The sequence below is a fragment of the Argentina silus genome (genome assembly GCF_951799395.1).
Source record: "Argentina silus genome assembly, chromosome: 6".
NCBI lineage: Eukaryota > Metazoa > Chordata > Actinopteri > Argentiniformes > Argentinidae > Argentina > Argentina silus.
The window spans coordinates 13,489,466-13,515,095 of NC_139660.1; the positions used below are offsets into that span (position 1 = coordinate 13,489,466).

At 43.4% G+C, this 25,630-nt stretch overlaps 1 protein-coding gene across 2 annotated transcripts in view; it reads left to right on the forward strand.

The window, feature by feature from the left end:
- Nucleotides 1–21,439, forward strand: part of kdm4b (lysine (K)-specific demethylase 4B) — a 43,169-nt gene extending 21,730 nt beyond the window's left edge. The window contains exons 9-22 of one of the 2 annotated variants that reach the window (XM_083671946.1): nt 6,867–7,063; nt 7,490–7,719; nt 8,199–8,416; nt 8,777–8,900; nt 9,357–9,517; nt 9,753–9,957; nt 12,800–12,876; nt 12,975–13,030; nt 13,337–13,445; nt 15,449–15,634; nt 15,775–15,945; nt 16,342–16,461; nt 17,700–17,792; nt 18,004–21,439. In XM_083671946.1, the coding sequence (XP_083528072.1) occupies nt 6,867–7,063; nt 7,490–7,719; nt 8,199–8,416; nt 8,777–8,900; nt 9,357–9,517; nt 9,753–9,957; nt 12,800–12,876; nt 12,975–13,030; nt 13,337–13,445; nt 15,449–15,634; nt 15,775–15,945; nt 16,342–16,461; nt 17,700–17,792; nt 18,004–18,504 (2,448 nt within the window). In that variant the 3' untranslated portion in view covers nt 18,505–21,439. Of the gene's footprint in view, nt 1–6,866; nt 7,064–7,489; nt 7,720–8,198; nt 8,417–8,776; nt 8,901–9,356; nt 9,518–9,752; nt 9,958–12,799; nt 12,877–12,974; nt 13,031–13,336; nt 13,446–15,448; nt 15,635–15,774; nt 15,946–16,341; nt 16,462–17,383; nt 17,644–17,699; nt 17,793–18,003 lie in introns of those variants that run through there. The other variant, XM_083671947.1, reaches the window with a different exon arrangement.
- The last annotated feature ends 4,191 nt before the right edge of the window (nt 21,440–25,630 follow it).

The window sequence follows — 25,630 nt, forward strand, 5'->3', positions numbered from 1 at the left end:
ACATAATTCAATAGACTTTCCATGAACTGAAGGTTAACAAAAAATGCATTGCGTAGGATTAACTTGTTGACAATATGTTGAAAATGCATTTAGTGTATCAGCATTGTGTTGCAATTTCAAAGACATTTTCACCTACATGCTTTGCAATGCGTTTTTGTTGATTGAAGGTATATGTAATTCTCTGTTTTATTTGAAGTGTATTGACATTCAATTGAAAACTTGCTCTTATCATATTGATCATACAAATGCAACATAGTCATTTAGTAATGTGTGTTAATTATGTGTACATTTCCAGTAGGGAGCAAAGGGAGTGCTTGGTGCGCAAGGGTGAGATGATGAGATCTATCAAGTGGTACCTTGAGCTGACTGCTATCCTGAACTGCTTTGAAATAAAGTGTATAAACAAAGACTCATCACAATACAGTCAGCTCAGAATCAGCAAAAACAACAAGTTTTGTTTTTGCTCCCCTGTAAAATTCAGAAAAAGAAACTTGCGCACCAAGCTAGAAAGGTAGATTGCCGATAGAATAGCTATCTCCCAGGAACAGTAACTAACTGTGATTTACTAGTACTTGCAATTGACTCCTGAATGTGTAAAGCTAGTGAAAGTATGATAGTAAATCCAGGGATTTGTTGTTGTCTACTACACATGATGCAAACCTCCTCTTACACAACCATGCAATTGCATATTTAGAATGGAACTTGTTTTGAGTGCCAGTTCCACAGTCCAGTGCTCATACAAACAGTTCTTCCCCTTGAGCTCTTGAGCATGAAGTCATTGGGGCGTGTGGTTGTTTGTGTGGCAATGGGACTACAGTGTCATCTGTAAGCGCTCCCGTTTTGGCTGATTTTCCTCCTCCTCTATGTTCAATTTAAATTTTCCTGGTCATCCTCTCCTCGCCCAGAGGGGACGTTCAGTATTTTTGACTATGGCAGTGTGAGACTAGACCAATGGAGGAGCAAACAGACAGACACACACACACACACACTCGCACACACTCTCTCACACACTCACACACGCACACACACCTTCCCTCTCTTCTTCTCTCTGCTTGGCTGCATGTCAGATATGAGGTGCCAGTTTGCTGCAGTAGTGGCTCTAGCTGTTCTCTCGGTGTGTGGCCAACTGTCTTTAAGAATCATAGGGCCTCCAGTACTCCCCCTCTCTCCATGCAGCCTCTGTTGCTCTTAACCCTGCTTCCCCCCAGTCCCCCTCAGGCCTAGTCACAGTCCAGTGATCAGGAAGTTCTCCCACTGAGTTCTGTCGGAATTTGATAGAGATGAATTGAATTGGTCGGCACTGCCCTCCATTTTGTGTCAGGGAACTGACAGGCGGCTCCAAAAAGTGCCAACGGAATGTGAAAAGAACAGCTTGGGCTCCAAGAAAGCCACATGCTTTGTTCTCTCTTCCTAACACTAGCTCTAGGAATCATCTCTCCCTCCTCTCTGTCCTTCATGCCAAGCCCTATTCTCCTGCACCTAACGTGACAGTGAAAGATGGTCCTTAGAGCCGGATCTGTCGCTTTTGGGGTTGTGCATCACTGACAGAGAGACTGCACTGGCTTGTTTTGTGTGTCTCATTCCTCTTGAGTAAGGAGGCTCTAATCGCTGACCTGTCTGTCCAGTGTGCTAACACACTCACCTGGTGTGTGTGTGTGTGTGTCAACAAGGCATTAGTAATGCTACCCCTGTCCCTACAAAAGCCACAACAATTGAAGAAACCAGGAGCCTGTATTAGGTACTATATAGTCTATTCATTGCCTCATTATTATTTTAATTATCTTTGATACCATTTGTACACACACGTGCCATCTACACTTCAGGTGTAAAACATACATTCCAGTTCCCTCCCTGGAGTGGACAGTTTGTTGTCTTGTCAGTATTTGTAAGAATATATTTATCATGTGTCTGACATTTGGTCTAAGGTACAAGAATAAACAATATTCATCTATATATAACCTTACAAATAGCACTATTGGGTGACTAAGGACAATCAATATAATCATATTAATCAAAAAGATTCATTTTTAGCTTAAAATCTCTGCAGACTCTGAGTTGAAAGTTTCAGGAACTATGTGAGACATCACAGCACAATTGAAAAATATATGGCACAAGGAAACCAAGACAGGGTGGTATATCGAGAGGGTGGTATGGGCTGGGAGCAGCTGAGGGGTGGAATTTAAAAAAGGAATAATACCAAACATACAGTAATGGACATAACTTACCATGTTAATAAATAAATTGTGTGTGTGTTTGAATTTTTGAACAAGTACCTAGTCAATAAAATATATTTGTAATAACTGTTAAGTTTATTTATAAACAAAGTACTTGCAGTAGGCCGAAGTTTCTAGCCGTGCCACCGCTGTGACGATAGTTGTCAATAATGGTTGTCATTTTTACAAACACGGCCTCTCAATTCGTATCCATCAAGTCGTATCCATCACTAAAAATATCTGACTCTGCGCCTCTCACCTTTTGTTTAAATCTTTTTCTTGATCGTTTCCGATTAGCAAACAAAAGTGTGACAATTTATCCAGCACAATTTAACAATCCCACTCACTCTGTTACATTATTAAAGCCGACTTGCGCTTATTCATGTTAGACATGCTAGGCATTTCCCTGTTTCTCTGTGCCGTGAGAGAATGTGTGATCTGCAATTCATGAGCTGCTATAATAAACTCGATTTTTCGCATTTCAACATTCAACTCTGGCACGTTATATATTTCATGTAACATATGTATGTCCATATAGCTGAAATGCACAGAATCAACTGAGAAACATTATATTCTATGAGTTAATTAATATGCAATTTCGCCGACACACTGACACACACATTCCATATTCCAATCATTTTATGAAGTATCCATGAAGACATTAATTTCTAAATTAAGCTAAAATATTTCCTCCGCTTCTCTGCGCTGTGAGATGCATGTTGACGGTATGAGAATAGATCCTCGTTAAAATAACCTGATTTAAACCATTTCCCCTCTTCATCTCTATAATTCATGAGCTGCTATAATAAATTTGATTTTGCCAATGTATCTGATAAGACAAGCTGATGAGGCAAACCATTTTTTCAAACATCCTTCATAGCTCTTCTCACCACTTTGTGGTGGCTTTCGGCAGCAGTAAACACCACATAAACACCACAGGTCCTCGATGAGGGGGACTGCTGGTTGGGCAAAAATACATAAATATTATACCTATCATTTTCTTTTCATGTCCTCCAATTAGCGGAGGGTTGAGGCAGGGGGAAAAAAGGGACTAGAATGGTGCAAGCAATGCTATCGGATAGAACTTAATTATATTTACTAATTTCAAAGCTGATCTATCCCTAAAAAAAAAAAGAGAAGAAAACTAATCCCACTGTATGATGAGATGTCATCAACCATGGCCCCTTGGGTTGAATCACGCTAACAGGATGAGTTTTGCAAAAACTAAACAATTACCACCTCAGTGGTGCTACTGTGTGTTCACACTGATTTTGTCTCTTGATATTGCAGTGTCACCACAGGAGGTGTTCCTTCTGGGCAACACAATCTGGGTTGCAGCTCGCTAGCATGACATTCTCTCTCCCAAATGGTAGTTGCTGAATTATGCATTAGATAGAGATGGTTTCCATTCTAGTCGCATCGCCCCACGATCAAATCGCTCATGTCTCCATTGAAAGAATGACTGGATCTTGGGTGTTTTTTCTGGGTGAGAAAGTAGGAGTTACACGTAGCTCCAGACTAGACCCCTTGTCTGCTTTTTCATCATGAAAGTGAATTTCAGATGACTCACTCAAAGTTTTCATATTTGTTTGTGTGGTTTGTTTGGGTTAGAGCTGACGCACTTTGACAGGGAATGCTGAAGGCTATCACATTATTATTTTGTGTGTGCCTGTCTGCGTGCATGCGTGCCTGAACCTCAGGCCTAAACTTGGCTAAAAACAAATCACTTTGAGTTGTGTTGTAATACTGTGCTAAACTAACAACCACCATACAATGACTAAGTTGATCTACAAGGAGTAAAGAATAGCCTTACAGCAATGAAAAATGACTGGCAAACAATCAGTTCCTTATTGCAATTGTCTCTCCCTAGAGAGTTTAGAATGTATAGTATGGTTAGTAGGTGGTTTGGAACTGTCCCTACGTCTTGTGCCTGTGCACCACTGATTCTGATGACACCCATTAAGACATGTTGATAAAGCCTTCGGCCCTATTTTTGGTGGTAGGTGTGAATTAACTGGTCTGGTGTCCTATGTCCATCAGAATTGAACATTGTCAATGAGATGCTCTTCCCAGAAAACTGGTTTGTCCTTCACCAGCGTTGTTTCATCCTGTTTCTCAAGTAGTTTTTGTTGTTGTCTAACGGCCTTCAACTTGAGATTAGTCCTTGTTTCTGTTTCTGTACTTTCCACTCACTGTGCAGCTGTTGTCATTAGAGGAGGACACAGAGCGGTGGATGGGGAAAAAGTCATTATTTGAGTTTGCCGGGTTTGGCCTTCATGTGCGTTTTAATGGAAGAGCTCATTAGTGGGGTCTCTGGAACCATGGCTGGAGGGTGCTACGCACAAAATTCACATATGCAAGCTTGCAGGCACAACCAGACAGAGTTTACACACCAGCATACAGTACCGCATGACATGCACAGATGGCATGACAAAAGCTCCAGACACTCTCATATGGTCATCAGTCTATGTACTTTTCTTCATTAGATGGGGTTTCCCTGTTCCATAGGTTATAAGTAGAAGCCTTTAAATATTATTGGTGTTTATCTAGATTTAGTACTTTAATCTCAGGTACTGTATAGGAGACATATGTCATCTTTGTGTACCTGAGACCATAATACATAGCATTTTGTGTTGAGTATATTTTGCATCAGTGCAGAATGTTGAAGGTTCTTGGATCTCTTTGTAGAGTCTCTCTCTACCTCAGCTACCAATAGGAATTGAGCCATTAAGAGGATATTTAGTAAAGTATGACACAGAGAGCCAGAGATTTTGCGTGGCGGCATGAGAAGCACTCCGCTAACATTGGATGTTGTTCTAATAGACAAGATGTATCCTCAGGACTTTGTTTCCACATAACAACCATCATTTAACTTCATTACGAGATGAAGTAGGCTATAGGGCTCATTGGTTACAAGCCTTTGGGGTTACTCTTTGTTTTGGAGATATTTTGTATATTTCCAAATGTTTTTTTTTATTTTTTATTATCTGAGAATGAAGTCATCTAAGTGCAGCGTGTCCCTCGAGAATGGCAAATTTACATTACTCCTTAATAGTTTCATTGGAATTGGGTTCCTTTAGTACATTTATGAATATGTTCCCCCTCATTCCAACCACGTTCATCGTAAGAGCCACATTTATCTTCTATTCATTTGTGTTTCTGGTGTTTCCACACCTATTCCTTTGTTCCAGGTGAAGGTTTTATGATGCCTCCCAATCAGCCTCAGAGCCTAGTGCTCTCTTCCCTCTGCAGTACTCTTGTTCTGTCCCTCAAGTGTTGCGTAAATGAGATGTACTGTGGATATTGTTTTGTTGGGGGCTAGTTGTTGTCGCTGCTGTTATTACCCCCCCCACCCACACACACACACTCCTTCACCCTCAGTACCTCGCCCTCCTCTTCTTTGCCTCTCTCTGTCTGGGCCTCGCGCCGCTGAAGAATGTTCCCAGTAATTGAACATAAGGCTCTCAGCGCTGGTCAGGAAATAAAGCAGAAATGTAATACACCAACCAGGGCACAAAGGAAAATTTGTTTTTGTTTTCGTCTCTCGCTCTCCCTCCCTCTTTCTCTCGCCTTCTTCCATCTATCCCCTCCTCTCACCATCTCACTTCTCTATTCCCTTTCCCACCTTCTTCCATCTGCTCTTTCCCCCACCGTGTCTTCCTCTCTACCTCTTTCTCTCATCCTTTCTCTCTCATTATTACTTATTGGGATTCACTGTTTTCAACAATGTTTCTGATGAGATCTTAGGGAAGTTGAAGTGTTGGATGTTCCTCAGACGAGTATATATCTACCTCTACTCTTCCTTTATAAAGCCTTATTTAGTGTCGTCCTCATTGTGATCATTTGGAAAGGGAGATAGAGGGAAATATCTGCAGCTTTGGTTTGATTGAAGATACCCAGTAAGCCTATAGTTTCCTAATCAAGCTCTTCTCTTTCAGATACTACTATTACATTACCTTTTAAGTGAAGGGAATGTCTAACATTTCATATTCAATCACATGTAAAGTGTGATATAACCGCTTTCTTTACTACTATTTTTAGTCTGTATGTTTCTAGTTAAAAGTAAGAGCAGTTGAAAGCCTCATTCCCATATAAGTAAAAACCTGCCATTGTCATAAATGTAGTGCAGGCCCTTGGGATCTTATATAGTGTGCCTTTTAAATCTTATTGATGGAGAGAATTAAAGTGAATGCTATGAATTTAATTTGCTGGCTGGTCAGTTCAGTTGACTGTATGCCACCACTCGTTCATAAATCCTCTTATTTCAAACCACCGTCTGTTATCCATGTTTCATGTTCACAATGAAACCTTTCCCTTAGATAACTTAATAGAACCCATAAAGGATGAGGGCCAATAGCCCTAGTTGGGTTTAACCTGTTGAGATCTTTGAAGTGCCACTGTTTTAAAAAAAAGTAACTGTTTTAATTTTTTGGGACTTGAGCTCAAGATGTGAGAGAATTTCCTGAACAAGACCAACAAAGTAAACTGAACCGAACTGACTCGAGGTCAGCTAGACCACTCAAATCTCAAACCGGCATAGAATTGCAACAGTTTAACACAGAGTAGCATGGAAACATCTGCTCTTCCATTTGGACTATTCTTACTGAATCTGTATCTCACGGCCCCCCCTCTCCTGTCTTGCTCCTCCCCCAGTGTACCTGTCGCAAGGATATGGTGAAGATCTCCATGGACGTGTTTGTGCGCTGCCTGCAACCCGAGCGCTACGAGCAGTGGAAGCAGGGGAAAGATGCCACAGCCCTGGACCACCAGAGGCCCACCACCCTTAGCAGTCCTCAGCTAGAGCTCTGGAGGAAGAGCAGGGTCACCTTCAGGGAGAAGCTGCTCCAAAGGTGAGAGGTTTAACAAGAGGAAAGAGGCCCTGTCCATAAACAACCCATAGCCCCTCCTAACCAGTGTTCCTCGAGTGCCCTCAGTCCTTTCACATGTTCTATACCAGCTCCAACACACCTGATTTGTGTTGCCCTATAGCAGTGATTCCCACTTGCTTTGCTTCTGGGTTTAGGTCAAGCCTGGGATTTGTCCCTGGTGTACTGTCCTTCATCTAACTAAGGTGTTTGTGAACCGTGCCAGCCATGCTGTTGCTTAGGTCAGGCGGTTGTGTTCTCACTTGTGCTAGAACAGCAGTCAGGTCACATGGTGCCAATCACACTGTTGTGCCTCATTGCCGAGGTGACTCGCCGTCAGTCATGTTGTCATTCTACACTTCTGAGGTCACAGTCAGTCAGGAACATAGTATAACATCCATCTGCTTCCAGAGCCCTACTAAGGAAAGACCGACGACAGCGGCTGAAGCTGGAGGAGGTGAAGGTGCTGGCAGAGGCGGGCATCGAACTGGATGCCACCGAGTACCAGCGGCAGGTGGAGGAGCGTGAGGCCCAGCGCCGGCAGGAGCGTGAGGAAAGGATGGCCCAAGAGGCCCTGGAGACCCTGGAGGCCATGGAGAGGGAGGAGCAGATGCAGCTGGCTGCTGTCCTCAGCAAAGAGGGTAAGAAAGATAGGCGAACAGAGGGGGTCACTGTGAGGAATGAGGGGGTATCGGAGGTCATTAGAGGGGTAGAAGAGTGAGAGGGGATGGATGGAGGACAATCTTCCATGATGTACTACTAGATTTGCTTCCTAGGACACACAGAGGGTAACAGGGAATACATGTATTCAACAATATTGCACAGTGCACATGCATAGTACATGCAATAACAATAAAATCACATTCACCAGGGAGATGAAGGAAAGAAGGAAAATACAATTTAAATAAAAACATTGAGATATCAGTGGGAGACTATTTTAAAATCACATTACACTTTTCCTACCATCAGCCAGCAATGCATACATCATTTTAAAAAATCTGTTTAGTCTGTGTTACTTGTAGATTTGTTAATTTGGAGAAATTATGGCCAGCTGGAATGGTTGTGCCAAGGATTTCTATTCCTCATGTAAAACCCCCTGTATTTCTCTTTACAATGCAAGAGCCCCAAGCAGACCCCCAGCACTTGACATTGGATGGAGAGAAGAAGGAAAAGAAGAAGAAAAAGAAGAGCAGCCCTAACCTGCCTGACCCTATGTCGGCCTTCCAGGCAGCCTTTGAGCAATTTGCCACGTTTAGCAGGCCCCCACCGCCCGAGCCCTCAAACAGCATTGGCAAAGTCATACCAGCAGAGGGCATGCTTGATGTAAAAGGCACTGAGGTAAGCCATGCTGGACCATGGCAATGAGTTTCCAACAGCAAACAACATAAAAGTTCATCTTAAGGCCTGCCTTTGTATGTAGGTTTCAACGCAACATGTTCTAACCCATGGGCCAATGATGTTTCTTCTCCCAGGCACTTAATAGATAAATTAATGTGCTGATTGGCCAGAGGGTCCACACACCTGGGTACCAGATTTAAGTCTTGTGTTTAAGCAATCTCATAATTGGTTATAAATGTTGATTACTGATTGTTGTCCACAGGTTCTGTGTGAATTAGCATGGAGTTGATTTAAGTAATAGTGTAAACAAGACCAAATTGCAGTCTGTAGGTGTGTACTTAACCTATTGTTTGCCCTTAGTCGTGCTCCTACTCCAAGCTGAAGATGACGAAGGATGTGAAGAAAAGTCGCAGACACCCCTTAACCAAGCCGCCCATGCGTTCTCCTTTGGCCATCGTCAAGCAGGAACCGTCCAGCGATGAAGGTGGGTGATGTGTGATTGTTTTTGCACAGTATTTGTACCGTGGTTTATCATGATATTTACAATGGAGAAAATGTAATTTAGTTGAGGATTATAGAATAAAGATCCCTAGGGATAATGCATTTTGGACCATATTACTTTATTTCTGCTCTCTCCCCCACTCCTCTCCCTCTCCCATCGTTTTCTTTTATTTATTTTCTGACTGACACTTATTGATCCGGGGATCATGACTCTCAATTACCTGCTTTCAAAGTCACTTTGAGCCCGCTGCTGGGGAACAGGCCTGTCTTTCAGATGGGGAGAATGGAGAGTGAGAGGGAAGAGAAAAAATACAATTTAACACACTTGCTGCCTCAGGGTCTTGTGTAATGTGCATTGCAGGCCTGATACAGTATGTGTTTGCTGTGAATGCTTGCTTGCTCACTGGCCAGTCTTACCCTGTTTTCTTCCCTTTTCCAGAGCTGTTCTCCCCCTGGCCACTGGATGGCGATGTGAAAAAAGCAGGACACTTGTGGCAGAACCGGCCAGCCAATTTCCTAGCAGAGAAGGCCTTCAACGCTGCTGTGGCTACCATTGAACCCCATTGTGCCATCTGCACATTGTTTTGCCCATACACACAGGTGGGGACTAACCCTCTCAAATATCAACTCTCTTTTTTCCCCCTCTGTCCACATTTTAGCAGTTTATATCGATCTTCACTTAAAGGCATTAGAGCCATCAATGAATAAAGAAATGGAACAGCAGAAGAGAGCCAAGATGCACAGAGGCATTAGAATTACCCCTTTGACTTCCATTATCCTCCAACCACCAGAGAATGCACTAATACTATAGTCTCCTACCCGTATGTTTCTTCAGCCACAGAGGGACTCACCCCAGCCTGCCGACAGTCCCGGTGCCCACATGTCCCGCTGTGGCAGCCGCACCCGGCCATTGGTCCCAGAGATGTGCTTCAGCGCTGGGCCTGAGAACACGGAGCCCCTCCCTACCAATTCCCACATCGGAGATGACGGCACTAGCTTGCTGCTCTCCTGTTCTAGTTGCAGCCTGCAGGTCCACGCCAGTGAGTAATCAACCAGACAAAACACTCACAGGGCTGTATTTGAAAAACCCAAATGCAATCGTTGATCTAACTGCTATGACATGGCGCTATCGCTCAGGGGGTGTTTTAGAAATAATGTTGCAAGTTTCGTGGTGATATTGGTCGGCCTATATGGCGGTAGTAGTGTATAAAGGCTGGCTTTAGATGAGTACATGAATGAGAGGTGTGTCGAGGGCTTGACCACTCACTGACCAATCAAAACGTGTTCCATAGCCAAATATGAGGAGCTCAACTGTGTATTTACGGTATTCGGTGGCTCGTTTTTTCCTCAATTTGGATTAACAGTGGGAGAACGGTCTTTAACGGTCTTCCAGAACATAGGCTATATTGAGTTGTCGGTTAGTTTATCAAATACAATGGCACATAATTGTGATGACAATGACAAGTGCCGCATCAGCCCACGTACCTCAATAGGCTTGAATTAGTTAATAGCCTAATGTTGAGGTTCTTGAAGCTGTTACATAACTGAATTTGTTACCAAGTATATACTGAAAATGTATGCACTCACTACAATGTAAGTCACTTTGGATAAAAGCGTCAGCTAAACGGCATATATTATCATTATATTTAAGTAGGCTAGATGTGTAACATCATTAGACTAGCTACCTTTCAAATTAACATCGTTTAATGTGCCACCGCTGTCAAAATTGCTGTCATTAACAGCTACATTTATGCTAAGAGGTGGTTTTGGTGGGTATTACATGTCCCCCCTTGCGCTGCCTAAAACGGGCACTTTGGTGCTTGTTTTTAAGGACACACCTCAAATAACGCCGACCCTCCCACCTCAGCGAGCTGATATGAGACTGGTAATTTGCCAATCTTGGCGTTATGATTTGAAAATGCCACAGCGCCAACCTTTACAAGCAGAAATTGCCAACAAGTTGTAAAATATTGTTGCTTTGACTGAAAATAGAGCCCACACTGTTTAATGTAGTCCTGTTCCAGCCAGCCATTAGTACAGTATCAGCTAGACAAAACGCATTGTTACACATGTGAAGTGCCAGCCAGACAAAAATCTAACCAGTCAGATAAAACATTCACCACGTCAAGATCTCTGCCAGTGAGTATAAGCCAGTCAATACTAGCTAGTCAATCCCTCACTATGTTTACTTAAGATGATGTTTACTCTCAGTTTTCCCTGGTGTTTATTCACAGAGGTAATGGTCTGTGTATTTATACACTGTTTTCATCTAAATTCCCATTACGTATTTTCATCCGTGTTGGGCTTGAAGGGTTTTTTTCTCGCAAAGATCAAAATGCCACTCAAATTGTTCTAGCTAATTTACTGCCACTCAGTCTGAACTCCTTGGGATTGTTGTGCCTCCTTAAAACTGTCCCCCACAGAAAAGAAAGTAAATATAAAGTCTCTTTCTCTGCTCCCTAGACTAAGCTGCGTAGCCAATTAGCTTCTGTATGGGTAAAGAAACAGGTGTCGGGAACTGTTAGCCTGTGCACACAATGTGTTCAGAGACTCCACTCATTTTAGACTCTGGGCACCATTGTATCAGAAAGGTGGCATCTGACCAGTGAAAATAAAAAACTTTAGAAGTTAACACCTATACATCATGATTCACAAAATCCATACTATTGACACTGTGGTTTAGTCACATTATGTGGCTGAATATTAATCATCTGCTATGACGATGTTGCTCTTTTAATCTAATATTCTGTTTGATATAGATATGGGAAACACACACACAGCTGGTACCTTCTCCCCTTTGCCGGGGGCTGTATTCGGCCCTTGCCAGCTGCAGGGGTTAGAATAGGTCACGGACAGACACGTTGTAGACTCACCCAGGCCTTCAAACCCTCCAACATTCCATTTTTACTTAGGGCCCATGAGAACCTGGAGAAATCAAGAGGCTCAGAAGACTGCGGCTCGACAGCAGCCCAACAAAATATAGGCTTAATGCCCCTGTAGTCTAGCTCTAAGGGCTTGCTACATTAACTCTCCTTGACTGGGTTAAATCAGCGCAATGCTCTAGCGCTACAGTAAGCAGGCCTCTCTGAAGGCAACACTCCAAAACGTCTCTCTTATTTACCCACTTGTTATTTTCTTGAAGATAGATAGTTTACTTTTGAGGGCAGAGAGCTTGTTAACGTGTGAAAGTACGCAGGGCAGCTTTCTTTGCTTGTTCAGTTTGGTTTCGACTTCAGCACTTCTCTTCTGCTCTGTTCTCAGCCTTAGTAAACTCTAGATATTCACTCATATTTCATCATGAGATTAGATCGCCATCATAAGCATGTAAACTTAATTGTGTGTGTGTGTGTGAGATCAACATCATATGAACAGAACACACACAGACAGTGTCTCCTGGATTCTTATAAGCACTACAACTGGTCTCACATACCAAACAGGGATGTTTATTAGATGTCCAGGAGTGCATTGGCTGGACCTGGAAAGCATCAAGGTTTATAACAAGAGAAAAAGAAGCAGAGAGAGATCCTGTCAAAAAGACACGGTCTTAGCCCTATTCCCCTCCTACTACCCATTGTTTTGGTGTGGATTGTCACATGTAGTTGAGTTAAACACACAATGTGAAGGTTTACCTCCATACACTTTTGGCACCCAACAAGGGACTGCCATGAGACGTGTTTAATTTCATGTAGATTTGGGTGATTTTATTCCAACATTTTGAAGGAATGTTCCATCTTGTAAGACAGGGGTCTGAGGAAAATGGTGCACTCTAAAACAGACCCATAGCTCAATGGCTATGGGTCTGTGTGGAAGTGAGGAAAGTGGACTTTAATTTGTAAAAGCTTATCTTTATCTATTTTCCCGGCTCTCCTTTTCTCTCTCCAGGTTGTTACGCTGTTAGGCCAGACTCTGCGAACGAGGCCTGGAAGTGTTCGAGGTGTGCAGCGGGTGCCTGGACCGTGGTGAGTACACATTGATTCAACACACAACCTGCAGCCAGCTCCTGAGGTCTGGTATCCACCTAAAACCTAACCCTGTGTTATTGTGTGTGTTTCCATAGGACTGCTGCCTCTGTAACTTGAGGGGAGGTGCTCTGAAGACAACCACAGACAACCGGTCAGTGTTCATTTGCTACCCTCCTCTGAATCGCAGTGAGATGGCCTATGGTACTTAAATAATCGATTGGCTGTGTCGCAATACTCCTGACCGGCCTCCTTTCCTAATTTCTTTCCCACTGATCTTTGAAAGGATTGGATAGGTCTCCACCATATCTCTCCTACCTGTGAATTTCTGCCAAATCGGTGATCATGGAGGAAATAGCGAGGAAACCAATCTAGTTTGGACTATTGAGACCCGACCATTGTGAAGTGTTTGTTAACGCTCTGAGGCTCATACTGTATCATGCCTCTTTCCTCTCCCCAGGTGGGTCCATGTGATCTGTGCCATCGCCGTGGCCGAGGCTCGCTTTACCAACGCTGTTGAGAGGGAACCAGTGGACATCAGTGCCATTCCGGACACTAGGAAGAGTCTGGTTAGTGGACTGAGAGGATGGGAAGGAGCCACGGGCTGTTCCTGACTTGTGCCGTGGTGTTATAACAAAGTCGTTTGGTCAGAGTCAAACTCAGGGAACTGTTTTGGCAAGCTCTCTAAAAATGGCAGACAAATGGATGAGTTGGTATAATGCTCCTCCTGCCCTCATCCACCTCTTCTCATGGGCCTGTACCGCTACTGCTACTCACTCACTCTGGTATTGAAGTCTTCCTCACACTGACCTTCTCTTCCCTCCATATTTCATTCTTACTGACACTCTTAGGCCTCCCTTTCTCCCTCTCTCTTTCATACTTTCTGTCACTCTTAGGTTTCTCTCTCTCTCCCTCCCTCCCTCCCTCCCTCCTTCCTCCCCGGATGGATGTTTTTTTTGCGAGCCGGGGAGCACGTAACTAATATATGAGCTGAATGGAATGGCTGAATAATCAGGTGTCATTTCTCACTGCACTAAATGAACTGCATTGATCCTGCGGCCAGGAGGCAACTCCCATTGCTGCCGCACCTTTGAACACACCACTCCTTCCCTTTCTTTATTTCTCTATCCATCGAAAAGCCACTTCATAGTCTGCCGCAGAGCACAGCAGCACATTGTCACATATCTAGAAAAAATGTTGCCCCTTTCTGAATAATCTATCAAAGGAAGTGATGATCTGAATTATTTGCATCGGGTGTGCTGTCAAAGCAGGTCTCCTCTACCTTTTAAAATGTCATGAAAAGTAATTGTGTGCTGTAATAATTTGGATGACTGAGCCTATCAGTGTGTACATGCAATCTTGGAACCCATATTGCTTGTATTCAGCAAGTAATTCATAGTTGCTCTTTTGAAAGTTGTCTGGATGCTATGTGCTTTCGGTAATCGAGTTTCCCCATTAGCTGCAATGATGAAAGACAAACCAGCGCTGAATTCAATTGAACCCTTTTTGTCCCCTGCCCCCCCCACCCCCCATAAGAATTGTGAGGTAGTTGTGCAGTGATTCACCCATTCATTAGTGCAAAGTGAACAGTCGCACTCAAAGCGCTCAAAAACATGAAAGACCCCACCCAACATTATTGAAACAGCTTTTTATGGCTCGCTTCCGATTTGCAAAATGGAGGGAAAATGGGTAAATAAACAAATGAATAAATATAAATAGATGGGGTGTTGGTGATGCCCATAAATCTCTCCCATGCTTCTCTTGTGTTCGGTCCGGCCCTGCGTCTTAAGATTCTATCCAGTGGAATACTAAATCAGTCGGCGGCCTATTGAAAGCTGTTGTACATTTCCGCTGCTGCCCCACAGAGGACGAAAATGAAGTATTGACATTTTAATAAAGAATGCTTATTTTTCATCGATCTCCGGCGGGTTGCGGCAATTTGTCAGGAAAGACAGGGAAGACGGATGGTGAGAGAGGGAGACATGGAGAAGGAATACAAAGGGTTTGTGTGTGGGGGGGTTGGAAAGGGTAATAGTGAGAGGAGAGGGCTGTTAAAAAATGTCAGTAAGAGAGTTGAAAGAGGGGGAGAGTGAGATGCAAAGAGGATGAGAGTGCCAGGCAAACAAGGGAATTAGGGATGCAAAGAAGAAAGGATGAAGAAAGAGAAGGGCTTGGGAAAGCAGAATAAAAAACTAACAGCAGCTGTTATCAGCAAATTGATTCGCATATTTTATTGAGCCTGTTTCTCTGCTATATAAACTCAAATCATAAATGTGTATCTAGAGATGAGAGAAATTAATAATTGCATGCTTCTCTTTCACCTACATTTTACAGTGTGTCATCCAACATGATCCATATATATGTATTCTGAAATTATGTTTTTGTCTCTGGTGATGCTTTGACTCTGGGTGCAGAAATGTTAATTCATTAAAGTCATGCAATGGGAGTAATAGTAATAAAAACTCTATTTTTTTTATCTATCTTTCTACCGTTGGTCTACAGCTTGCTTAAATATTTTGGGTGTGCGTCTTCACTCCTATCAATCGGATTTGTTTCTTCTCTGGTATTTCAGAAGTGTGTGTACTGCCACAAGAGCACCAAGCAGATCTGTGGCGCGTGTATACAGTGCTCCTATGAGAGCTGCTCCACCTCCTTCCATGTCACCTGTGCGCATATTGCCGGGGTGCTCATGAAGCCTGCTGATTGGCCCTACGTGGTGTCCGTCACTTGCCACAAGCACAAGAAGACCAATCAGAGGGTGGGTACATGCATAGTACTCTATATGCGTTTTGTGGTGTATCCAAGCCCACTGAATCAAATGATGACAGTGCTGTTGTTATGCAGACATGTCAAACCAATACCTGTCTAAGTATGTCCCCCCCCTTGTCTGTCTGCTAGCCACGGCTGGCGGCAAAGGAGGGTCTGGCCCTGGATCAGAAAGTTATTGGACGATACAGCGATGGCTGGTTCTACCCCTGTAGCATCATCGGCATGGCTTCACAGAGCTTCTACGAGATCAACTTTGACGATGGTTCTTACTGTGACAACCTCTTCCCTGAGAATGTAGTGGTGAGTCGTCCTCATTTCATTTTCTTTGTTTACCTACCAAATCTCTCATTGATATCAGTGCATGATTTGCACGTGCTGCCAAGTGTGAGTTAAGTGAGTGTGCCACTCACCTAAGCTTTGACCGTCTCTGTCTCTAGTTCTTTGTCTGTGACCTAATACTTGACGTTTGAAATGGCCATGGGGACTTACTTAACATTTTGACCAAACATATTAACACAACTTGGGCCTTGAGCTTGGGTGCAGTTGACTGAGCGATGCATCCTTCCCTTGTGTGTTAGTGGTTATGTTAAATTAATCAAAGCCTTTTTGCTTCCCTCCTCCACTTGTTTCCCCACTTTTGTTTCCCTCCTGTTCACCCCTCTCTTTCACCTCGCCCTTCTCTCTCTCCTCCTCCAGAGCCACGACTGTCTTCGTAATGGCCCCCCAGAAATGGGGGAACTGATAGTGGTCCACACGTCAGAGGGCCAAGTGCTTAATGCCTCCTACGTCAAGGAGCATGTCCACAAACACTACCAGGTGAGTGAACACACACACAAACATACACTTCTACAGGCTTTTGTTCCAGTGCCACGGCTAAAGCCATTTTGCGTCACAACTCAGACTTTGACTCAGAGTACAGTATTTATCAGCATGTGGAAATGATGGTGCCCTTGTAGATTATGGCGGAGCATCTTGATACAGCAGACATTAAAACGAGAGATTTAGCGTTGCTGGCGCGTGGTTTAGAATTTATGGTGCGATGCGCAGAGTGCTTACGAGGTATAAAGCTCAGAAGCGTGGAGGGTGTTCCTGGAATTGGTATCGGAGCAGCACAGATACACAGTGCAGAGACACACACTTCCCCTGCTCTCTCTCACAAACACACAGACACACACATTCACAGTGAGCCCATTAATCTCTAAACATGTCAGAAGCCTGGTCTCAGCCTTGTAAGCTTGTACGTGTGCCCTCACACTGTCTCAACATGGGTGACTGGTGATATGACAAGACAAATGGCATGGAACTTGCGCACACGCACACCACACTGAACCATGCAGCACACACATTAATTAAATCAGTATCTGGATCTGTGCGTGTGTGCATGCATGCATTTGAGTGTCATTATGGTTGCCTTACTGTGCTTGTTTGTGTGTGCCTGCCTGTTCGCACGTCTGTTTTCTTCTGTTTGTGCAGCAGCAAAACCCTACTTTTCAGATAACACTTGAGGAGAAAAACAACTCTTCAACAATAACTTTCAAAATGTGGCAGAATTCGTATTTAGATTTTTTTTCCATTCCATTGCCCTGCCTTGCTAGCTGTGATATGTTTTTGTGAGGCAGCGCTAGGAGCCTGTTAGCGACTCAGTGCAGTGTTTTAGTGAGAGGGAAACAAGTCTCCAGCTGGTCCTTATATCAGGGTTGCGAGTCGACCTTGTTGTTGTTTTTTTCCCGTCATCCAGCCCAAAGGGCCTCCTCGCCATGATAATGATGCCAGAGTGTCCTCTTAGCTCGCAGCCACTGTGCTGCACCTCTAATCACCTGCTATCGTCAGCGTGTGTCTCACACTCACGTAGACAGGTGAGCACACACAGGACTGCAAATATGCAGAAGTACACACAGACAGAGAATATGTACACACACTCACTCGCACTCAAACACACATGATGGCTTCCTTAGTACCGACCTTTCTCTCTCTCTCTAAAATTCTTCTGTACTTTCATGTCCTTTGTCGTTCTACTTAATTCGATTGCCTTTCTCTCTCTTTCTTTCTCCCAGGTTGAGTTCCAGGATCAGTCCCAGCTGTTACTGAAGCACACAGAGATCCACTCACTAGATCAAGAGCTGCCCAAGAGGGTCCGAGCCAGACTGGTACGAGACCACCCTCCTGAACGCTCCCTAGACACAGCAATTCTGAGCTCCTCGATAAAATACTCAACTGAAAATGGTCAACATGTATGCAATAGTTTGGCTGGATTTTGTGTTGGAACATTTGAAAGGGTCACAAAGGGGCAAGATCTGGGCAAAACATGCGTTTGGTGCCATTGTTTTGATCATCATTCCCTGTCCATTTCCTTTCCAGGCTATACCAACCAAAAGCGGCCAGGAAGGCCAGGAAGGCCATGAAGGCGGGGCACAAGCAGCCAAGCGGCCTAGACTGCCGGCTCCGCCCCCACCACCTCAAGAACCCATGGAGACAACAGAGCACCCTGGATGCAGCCCAGCTCCAGCCCCTGCCATAGCTGTCCACAGCACACACCCCAACCCTGTCCCCGCTCCTCCTAACATAGCCCAAATCAAAACTCCCACCTTCACAGAGGCTCTCGCAGCCCCAGCCCACATCACTGAGCCCACCATAACCACACTCCCCACTCTCCTTGACTTCGCCCTGACATCTAACCCTACCTCTGCCCCTTCGGCCTTGGCCATGGCCTTAGCTGCACCCCTCCCCATGCCACCCCTCTCCCTGCCTACCATGCCCCCTGAAAGCTACACGCCCAGCAGCAGCTACGTCTCCTACATGGAGTCCCTGCTCAACACACATTTCCCCCCTCAGGAAGAGGGCTCAGAGCCCCTGTATTAAAGACCCGACCGCTCAACAGCGATAGTTAACCGTAGCTAACGTAGGCCAGCTTGCTGGAGGCAAAGGAAACTAAGCTAACGGAAGCTAGGCTAATGGACATCAGCATTATGCTACACAGGCTGGCACAGACAGCTGGTGTCAGAGCCAAAAGGACATGGAGAAAGCACTCCTCTGTTGTTGCATGTATTTTTATTTTAGTCATTGCTGTGAAGTTATTTCGCCTGCACCAAAGCAGCAGCACCGAAAGAGGATGTGGCTTATTTTACCACCTCTGTGAATCTCGTGCAAAACTGTGTTGACATGTAAGACTCTTGCGAGCATCAACGGCATACCTCTCTGCATCCCTTCATTTATTGACTGAACCAGCTCCCCTTGACAGGTAGAAATCTTACCCATTGGCACATCAGCAATCCACTTGCATCCACGTTTTGTGTTATTCCAACAACCAGCAATTCATAAAACATATTTGCATATTTGTGTACAGTTTCAATAACTTATTATTTTTGGGTGTGAGAGGTAATAGGAAATGGGTGGGATGTATTACGGGGGAGTTCATAAGTATTTAAATGTCTTAGTCACATATTGATATAATATTTGTACAAATGAAAAATGTTGAATGCAACCCTGTAAGTACACTTGACTGTAATCTTCTCTGCAAAAGCATTGACTTTTTGTGAAGATGTGTGCATTAGCATCAAATAGTCCCACTTTGAGCGAATCAGCACTTCTTAGGCCTTATGACGCTTTCATAAACCCTTTTGAAGACAGGTAGATGCTTAATAAGTAATGTATTAGCAAATGGCATACTTTATAATGTGGCAAAAGAGTTGGACAACAAGCTTGATTTAAAGGCCTGTTATGATGTTTGATAAGAATTTGCTGATGACTTATTTGTAAAGCATGTATGAAGACTTCATAAAGCCTTTCTAAAGTGGTTATTCTAACTGTTTACAACTCCAGACTTCTCTCTGGGATTGTTTTCTTAGACATTCTTTGTAAAATGTAGAAATCAATGTTGGATACTATTCACGTCGTCTTTTTATTACTGTATTCTTTCTATGTTCATTTTCTGAATCTATTACCTAACCTCACGAGGTGACAGAGAAATGATTTAATTATAAAATTATGAAGCTTATTTTTTTAGATTTTAGAGGCATACATTCAATTTCTACACTAGTAAACTGCATTTTACAAATGGTGAGTCGACCATCTTTACCAAGGTGCTACAGAGATGCAAGACTACTGAGGGAGCTGTATCTAGCGTACCATACCCTCAAATTGTACATAGTGCGTTGCAAGCCTTGTGTGTACAAATCAGATTTGTCAATGTCCTACTAGCCATGTAATTGTTCTGTTATTACAACACAAATGTCGAACAGATCGATGTCCCCATGTCGAAACTAACCATGAAGAGGGTTTTATTTCATGGGAATTAAACTGGGTTACAATGATGGCCAGTTTTTGTCCCATTTTTCCACCCCCATGTGTTTTTGGTTTCTTTTTCTCCCTCCTCACTCTTCTCCCTCATCTGTCTGTCCTTGCTCAGCCTGCCTACTACACCCCTCCCTGCAGGCTTTTAAGGGGTTTGACTTTGCTTTAATGGGGCGATTGAACTCGGTGGAGGTATAAGTACTGCTATTATTGCCCCCCTGTCCTGCTCTGCCACATTGCTCTCTCAACGAGAACCCCAAAGAGAAGGCTCATGTTTAAGAGAGGGCAAAGTATTGCAGTGCCCATAAGGGTCAGCAATGACTTATAGTGCCCATATTAGTGTATTTATACAGAGCAAGGGATGGTTCTTCTGCTTACAAGCTAAGTGTGTCTGAAAATTGGCCTTCTCCTAAAAAAAAAAAAAAAGACACCTTCTCCTAGACATTGCACTATATAGACACTATAAAAGGTGATCTGGGGTCAGTTTCTTGAAATCTTTGTAGCTTAAAGTAGTACTTAATTTCTCCCTCAAAGCTCCAAGAGAGCAACAATTGTAAATAAAAGATTGACCTGCAAATTATGTTTGCAGGTCAATCTTCTGTGCCTGAATGAACATAATTCATTAAATGAAGAACGTTGCTGGTCTAGCGGAGGAGTGGGCCTAGAGATGAGTAAAAAGAGAGATGAGTAAACAAAAGCTTTGAGGAAACTCACCCCAGAGCAGTTATAGATGCAGTATGGTGAAATTTGTGGAGAAAATGTAGGGGAAGGAGGAGGGGTTGCTCCATTTGCTATTGCCGCAAGTATATTTGAATGAAGTTAGTTGCATACATTTAGGAGTACACTGAATGGCAATGTTGGATTTCACCAGATGGGGGACAATAGAGGCAGGAAGAGAAATATGACACATGAATATTTGTATTATTATATATATAATCTAGTTCACAGATATAACCGACACATATCTGTAACAGATCCTAACAGTATCTGTAAGCGTAAGATTTGTTTGCGGTTGTATGGCCAGATTAGTTGGAGTGATGCCAGTCTATATATTCTAAACGGTATGTTATGATGACACAAGCGATGTGAATTACGCTATGTGCTTCTTTTTACTGCGTTTACTAAATGTTGATGCTGTAACCAATGACCGTCTTTCAAAAATCATTGTTATAGACATCATTTTTGAGTTTGAGGGTTCACTGTGATGTTCTCATTGATCACAGCAAATGGGTCTTACAGATTGAACTGATGTTGTATTGACTCACATGACACGTTTCTCAGTATATATGTTGATGCTCTCAGCAGTAGCCTGTAGTTTGGAGTGGATCAATCTATTTCTCTCTTGGTTTCAAAATGAAATGCAATAACTTTTGTAGTTCTACAAATGATGAACCCAACAAAGACAACACAGGCTACATATTAGAGAATGTAAAAGATGGCAAGTGCATTTAAAAAGTTATATTCAATTGTGAAGTGAAACTTGTTGAATAAAGAGTTTTCTGTTCTAATCTGTCAGTGTCCAGTGTCCAAATTACAACACATTCCACCTGTACAACAATCCATACATTCAAATTCAACTAAATCTTTTAGAATATCTGAATTGTGGATTCTATTTCACAAAGAACACTTCACTATGATGGTGTCATGCAATGCAGGGTGCACGCCACAGCTGGTTGAAATGGTCTAAAATACATGTTTTTTAAGTTGTACATAAGTAGTGCTGGGTGTTTGAACATGCAACTCAGATGTGGCTCCTAAACCAAGCACAACTGTTGCAAGCCAATGACATCTCGAGTGACCACTTCGTTTCATTGCATCTTTTCTCCTCATCTCACTCTCAAAAGGCTTTGGCAGGGAAGATCTGAATTTTCTCATTTTAAACATTGTCCTTCAAGAGGAGACTCATACCTGTGCCTTAACCACTGGGGTCCCCCAGGGCTCTGTTCTTGGGCCTTTACTGTTCTCTCTCTATACCAAATCTCTGGGCTCTGTAATTTCTTCACATGACACTCAACTCAACTTTCTCTCTTTCCCCCCTTCTGACTCACAGGTGGCAACACGTGTCTCGGCATGTCTTGCTGACATTTCTGCTTGGATGTCAGCCCAACACCTCAAGCTCAACCTTGACAAGACTGAGCTGCTCTTCCTCCCAGGGAAAGCCTGCCCTCTCTAAGACTTCTCCATCACAGTAGAAAACTCTACTGTGACCACCTCCCATACAGCCAAGAACCTTGGGGTGATCCTTGACAAGGACTTATCCTGTGTGGCGAACATCACAGCGACAGCACGCTCCTGTAGATTCTTCCTCTACAACATCAGAAGGATATTAAACACACACACACACATACACACACACGCACAACCTCCCCAAATTCTCCCATGTCATGCCCCTCCTCCGCACCCTCCACTGGCTCCCGGTAGCAGCTCGCATCAGATCCAAGACCCTGGTGCTCGCCTACCGGGCGGCAAAGGGAACAGCCCCTCCCTACTTGCAAGCAATGGTTAGCCCCTAAACCCCTGCACAATCACTCCGCTCTTCCACCTCGGCTGCCCGCCTGGCACCGCCGCCTCTACGTGGATGCAGCGGCCACGCCACGCTGGTGGAATGAGCTTCCCACCACTGTCAGGACTGCCGAGTCACTACCGATCTTCCGCCATAGATTGAAAACCCATCTCTTCAGGCTACATCTTAACAGTCCTTCCTAAAGACCTCTTCACCCCCACTACCCCCCCGTACTAACCCTAACCCCAACCCTTGAGACCTCTTCACCCCCACTTCCCCCCTGTACAAGTTCTTTCCTGTTAAATGCCTTCTGGCATTACGACGGCCAATGGCCCCTGGTGTGAGCATTGATTACTTTGTCTTATGATGACTGTTGGATAGATGATTCACTTACTTAAACAAATGTATTTGTTGTAAGTCGCTTTGGATAAAGGCGTCTGCTAAATGCCATAAATGTAAATGTAAATGTAAAATGCCTTGTGTATTCTGTTTCCATGATAAAGAAAGTGTTAAGACTGCCTGAACATAATAGAAAAATATGGCATTATAGCTAAGCAAAAGCCCAGTTGAAAAAGTCGGAATAATTTAGATTAAAACAAGCATGGTGTTTGGCTAAGTGGAAATGTTTTCCCTCAGGCACAGTGAGGAGAATTTCACATGGTTTTGCAGAGAGGAGAAATTAATAAAGGACATGAGTGTTGCAGTTGGTTGTGTCTATGGGGCGGTATAGCTATTTCAAGACATCAGTTTCCATCTCCCCTGCTGAAGAATTGATTGTGAATGCTTTTCCTCAATGTTAATGTAAACACAAGCACTATTGTGTCATTTGTAGGAATGTAGGCCTAATACATAGAACTTGGAGGGAAATAATCTTGTTTCTTTTACTTGAGAGACTTGTCGTGTAGCTATGATGGGTTTGCAAAGATGGGTTTGGGTTTGTTATAATTAGCTTGCCTGTGATGTGAGTCTGTGTATGGAAATCCTCCAAGGATGTGGCTCATATACTGTAAGCTACGTACTATAGAACTGTTCTGAAATTCTTGTTTTTGAAAACTGTGTATTTCATCTTGCAAGAGACCCTGCCTGCACTGTACTTTAAGTTATCTCATCACAGTTTCATACGACTGTGGAGATGAGAGTTGCTGTTGGTTTCAAATGTCTGCAAGTACTATTTCAGAAAGCAGGATTGCATACCCTCCTGCAAGTGTGGGCTGTGGGTTAAATGTGAAATAGATAGAGGGAGACGACTACTGTTGTGCGTGTGTGTAAGCGCATGTGTGTATTGGGTTTGGGTATACTGTAGGAAACAGAAATAAAGACATATTTACTAAAGTGATGTTGACCCGTGCTGTATGTATTTTGGCACTGTATATGTAGGGCTTTGATTAGGTGTTATGCTTTGTGCCTCTGTATGTGCCTCTGATAGTTATACTGTATGAACATGAATAGCAAGCAGAAATGTAAAGAAAGACTACTGTTGTCGCGATGTTCGTTCCTCTTCCCCACACTTCTTTGCTGTGAGATGTGAGAGGAATCCTTTAACCCTGATCTCAGAAGCTGCTGTGCAGCTGCAAGGCGCCTTCCCTTCGCCTGGACTTGTTTTTGATGTCAGAGGATGAAACGTCGGGGCAACATGTAGAGGTGGCTGAGGTCTCTACAGACCCTTCTCTTGGATGAGGAGGGCAAAGTTGTGGGTGTGGCTGGTGTAGCTGTTTGATGTGAGCCAGGGTCTCTAATTATAGCTGGCACACTGGGCAGAGAGGACCGATGAAGGGGTGGCGGTGTGTGAGGACTTCTCCCACTCTGGAATGGTGTGGAATGGTGTGGTCATTAGCATTCTAAAGTGCCACTTTCAGTCATTGTGCACAGGGCATATACGCCCGGAATAACAACGACTCAAACCTGGCCTTAGTGGAAGTGAATTTACTGTGTATTTGTTATTATTTGATTTCAGGGAATCACACGACTGCAAGGCGTATGCTCTGAATCAGAAACGTGTGGTGTGCAAGCACTGGAGGGAAGTGCTGTCACAGATGATTTATGCAAAGTAAAGCCAATGGCTATGCACCGTCCGTTTTCGCCACTCTTTCTATTGGCTTTATGAAGGCCAAGTTTGACGAGTTGGTCCACCAGACCTTCCGGAAGTGTCTTGGAACGAGACTGATGGGTGTTTTATTAGTTTAGTCTGTCAATCCTCTGGAAATGTGATTGGTACAGGTACGCAGAGATTCAGTATTTCTGTTACATGAATTTGAAATACGTATTTCAATTACTTTTGAGTATTTTGTCAATTGTGTTGGCCTGAATAAAAAAAATCAATGTATCTTGTAACACGATACTTTAGAGAACTGTATTTTTGTTTGCCAGTTCTGATTATTCTGAAAATAATATAGGGATTGATAACTAGTTCCCCTTAATTGAAATTACTTAATTGTCTTCAATTCACTTCTCAACATTTTCAGCCTCATAATGAAAACTCTGAAATGGTCTTAAATCAGTTTTTGAATGGTATTAATGTAGAGGAGATAGTAGGAGATTTGGAATCATGCTCTTATTATAAGATATCCCTGCCTGCGACTTCTAAGGGAAGTCTCCTATGCCTCTCTTGGTATAACGGTTTATTTGATCTCGGAACCCAGTAGTCAGAGTCAGATTTAGTGAGACTACATAGTGTGTCTGTGGTATCCATGCAAGAGGTCCGCAGTTCAAACCTTGCTGGTTACAATGGGGTGGGTTACAATCTCTCCATTGGGGGGGGGGGGGGGGGGGGGGGGATCGTTCAAAGGGAGGTGAATGTAGTCAATGTGGAATCACATTCTTGTGATGAGGTAGTCCTGCCTGTGACTTCTAAGCCCAGATGTAGCCCTTGTATCAAGAGGATGTCCTCTTGGTATAAGAGTTTACGTCTATAGAATCCATATAAGAAATTGCCGGGTAAAACCCAGCTGGTTACATAAAAAATACATAAATACATACATGTAATTTAATTAAATAGATGTTTTGTCACCAGTGTTTATTATTTATTAGTTTAGTATTATTATTTTTTTTTTATACATTGGTCCGTAGGATATTTTGTATTTTGTAACATGATACATTACGATACTTCGCCCATTATGTACATACAGTATATGCAACAGAGTGGTCCCAATTATTTCTCTTACTTCTCTTCACTGAACATCTCAGTAGCAGAGG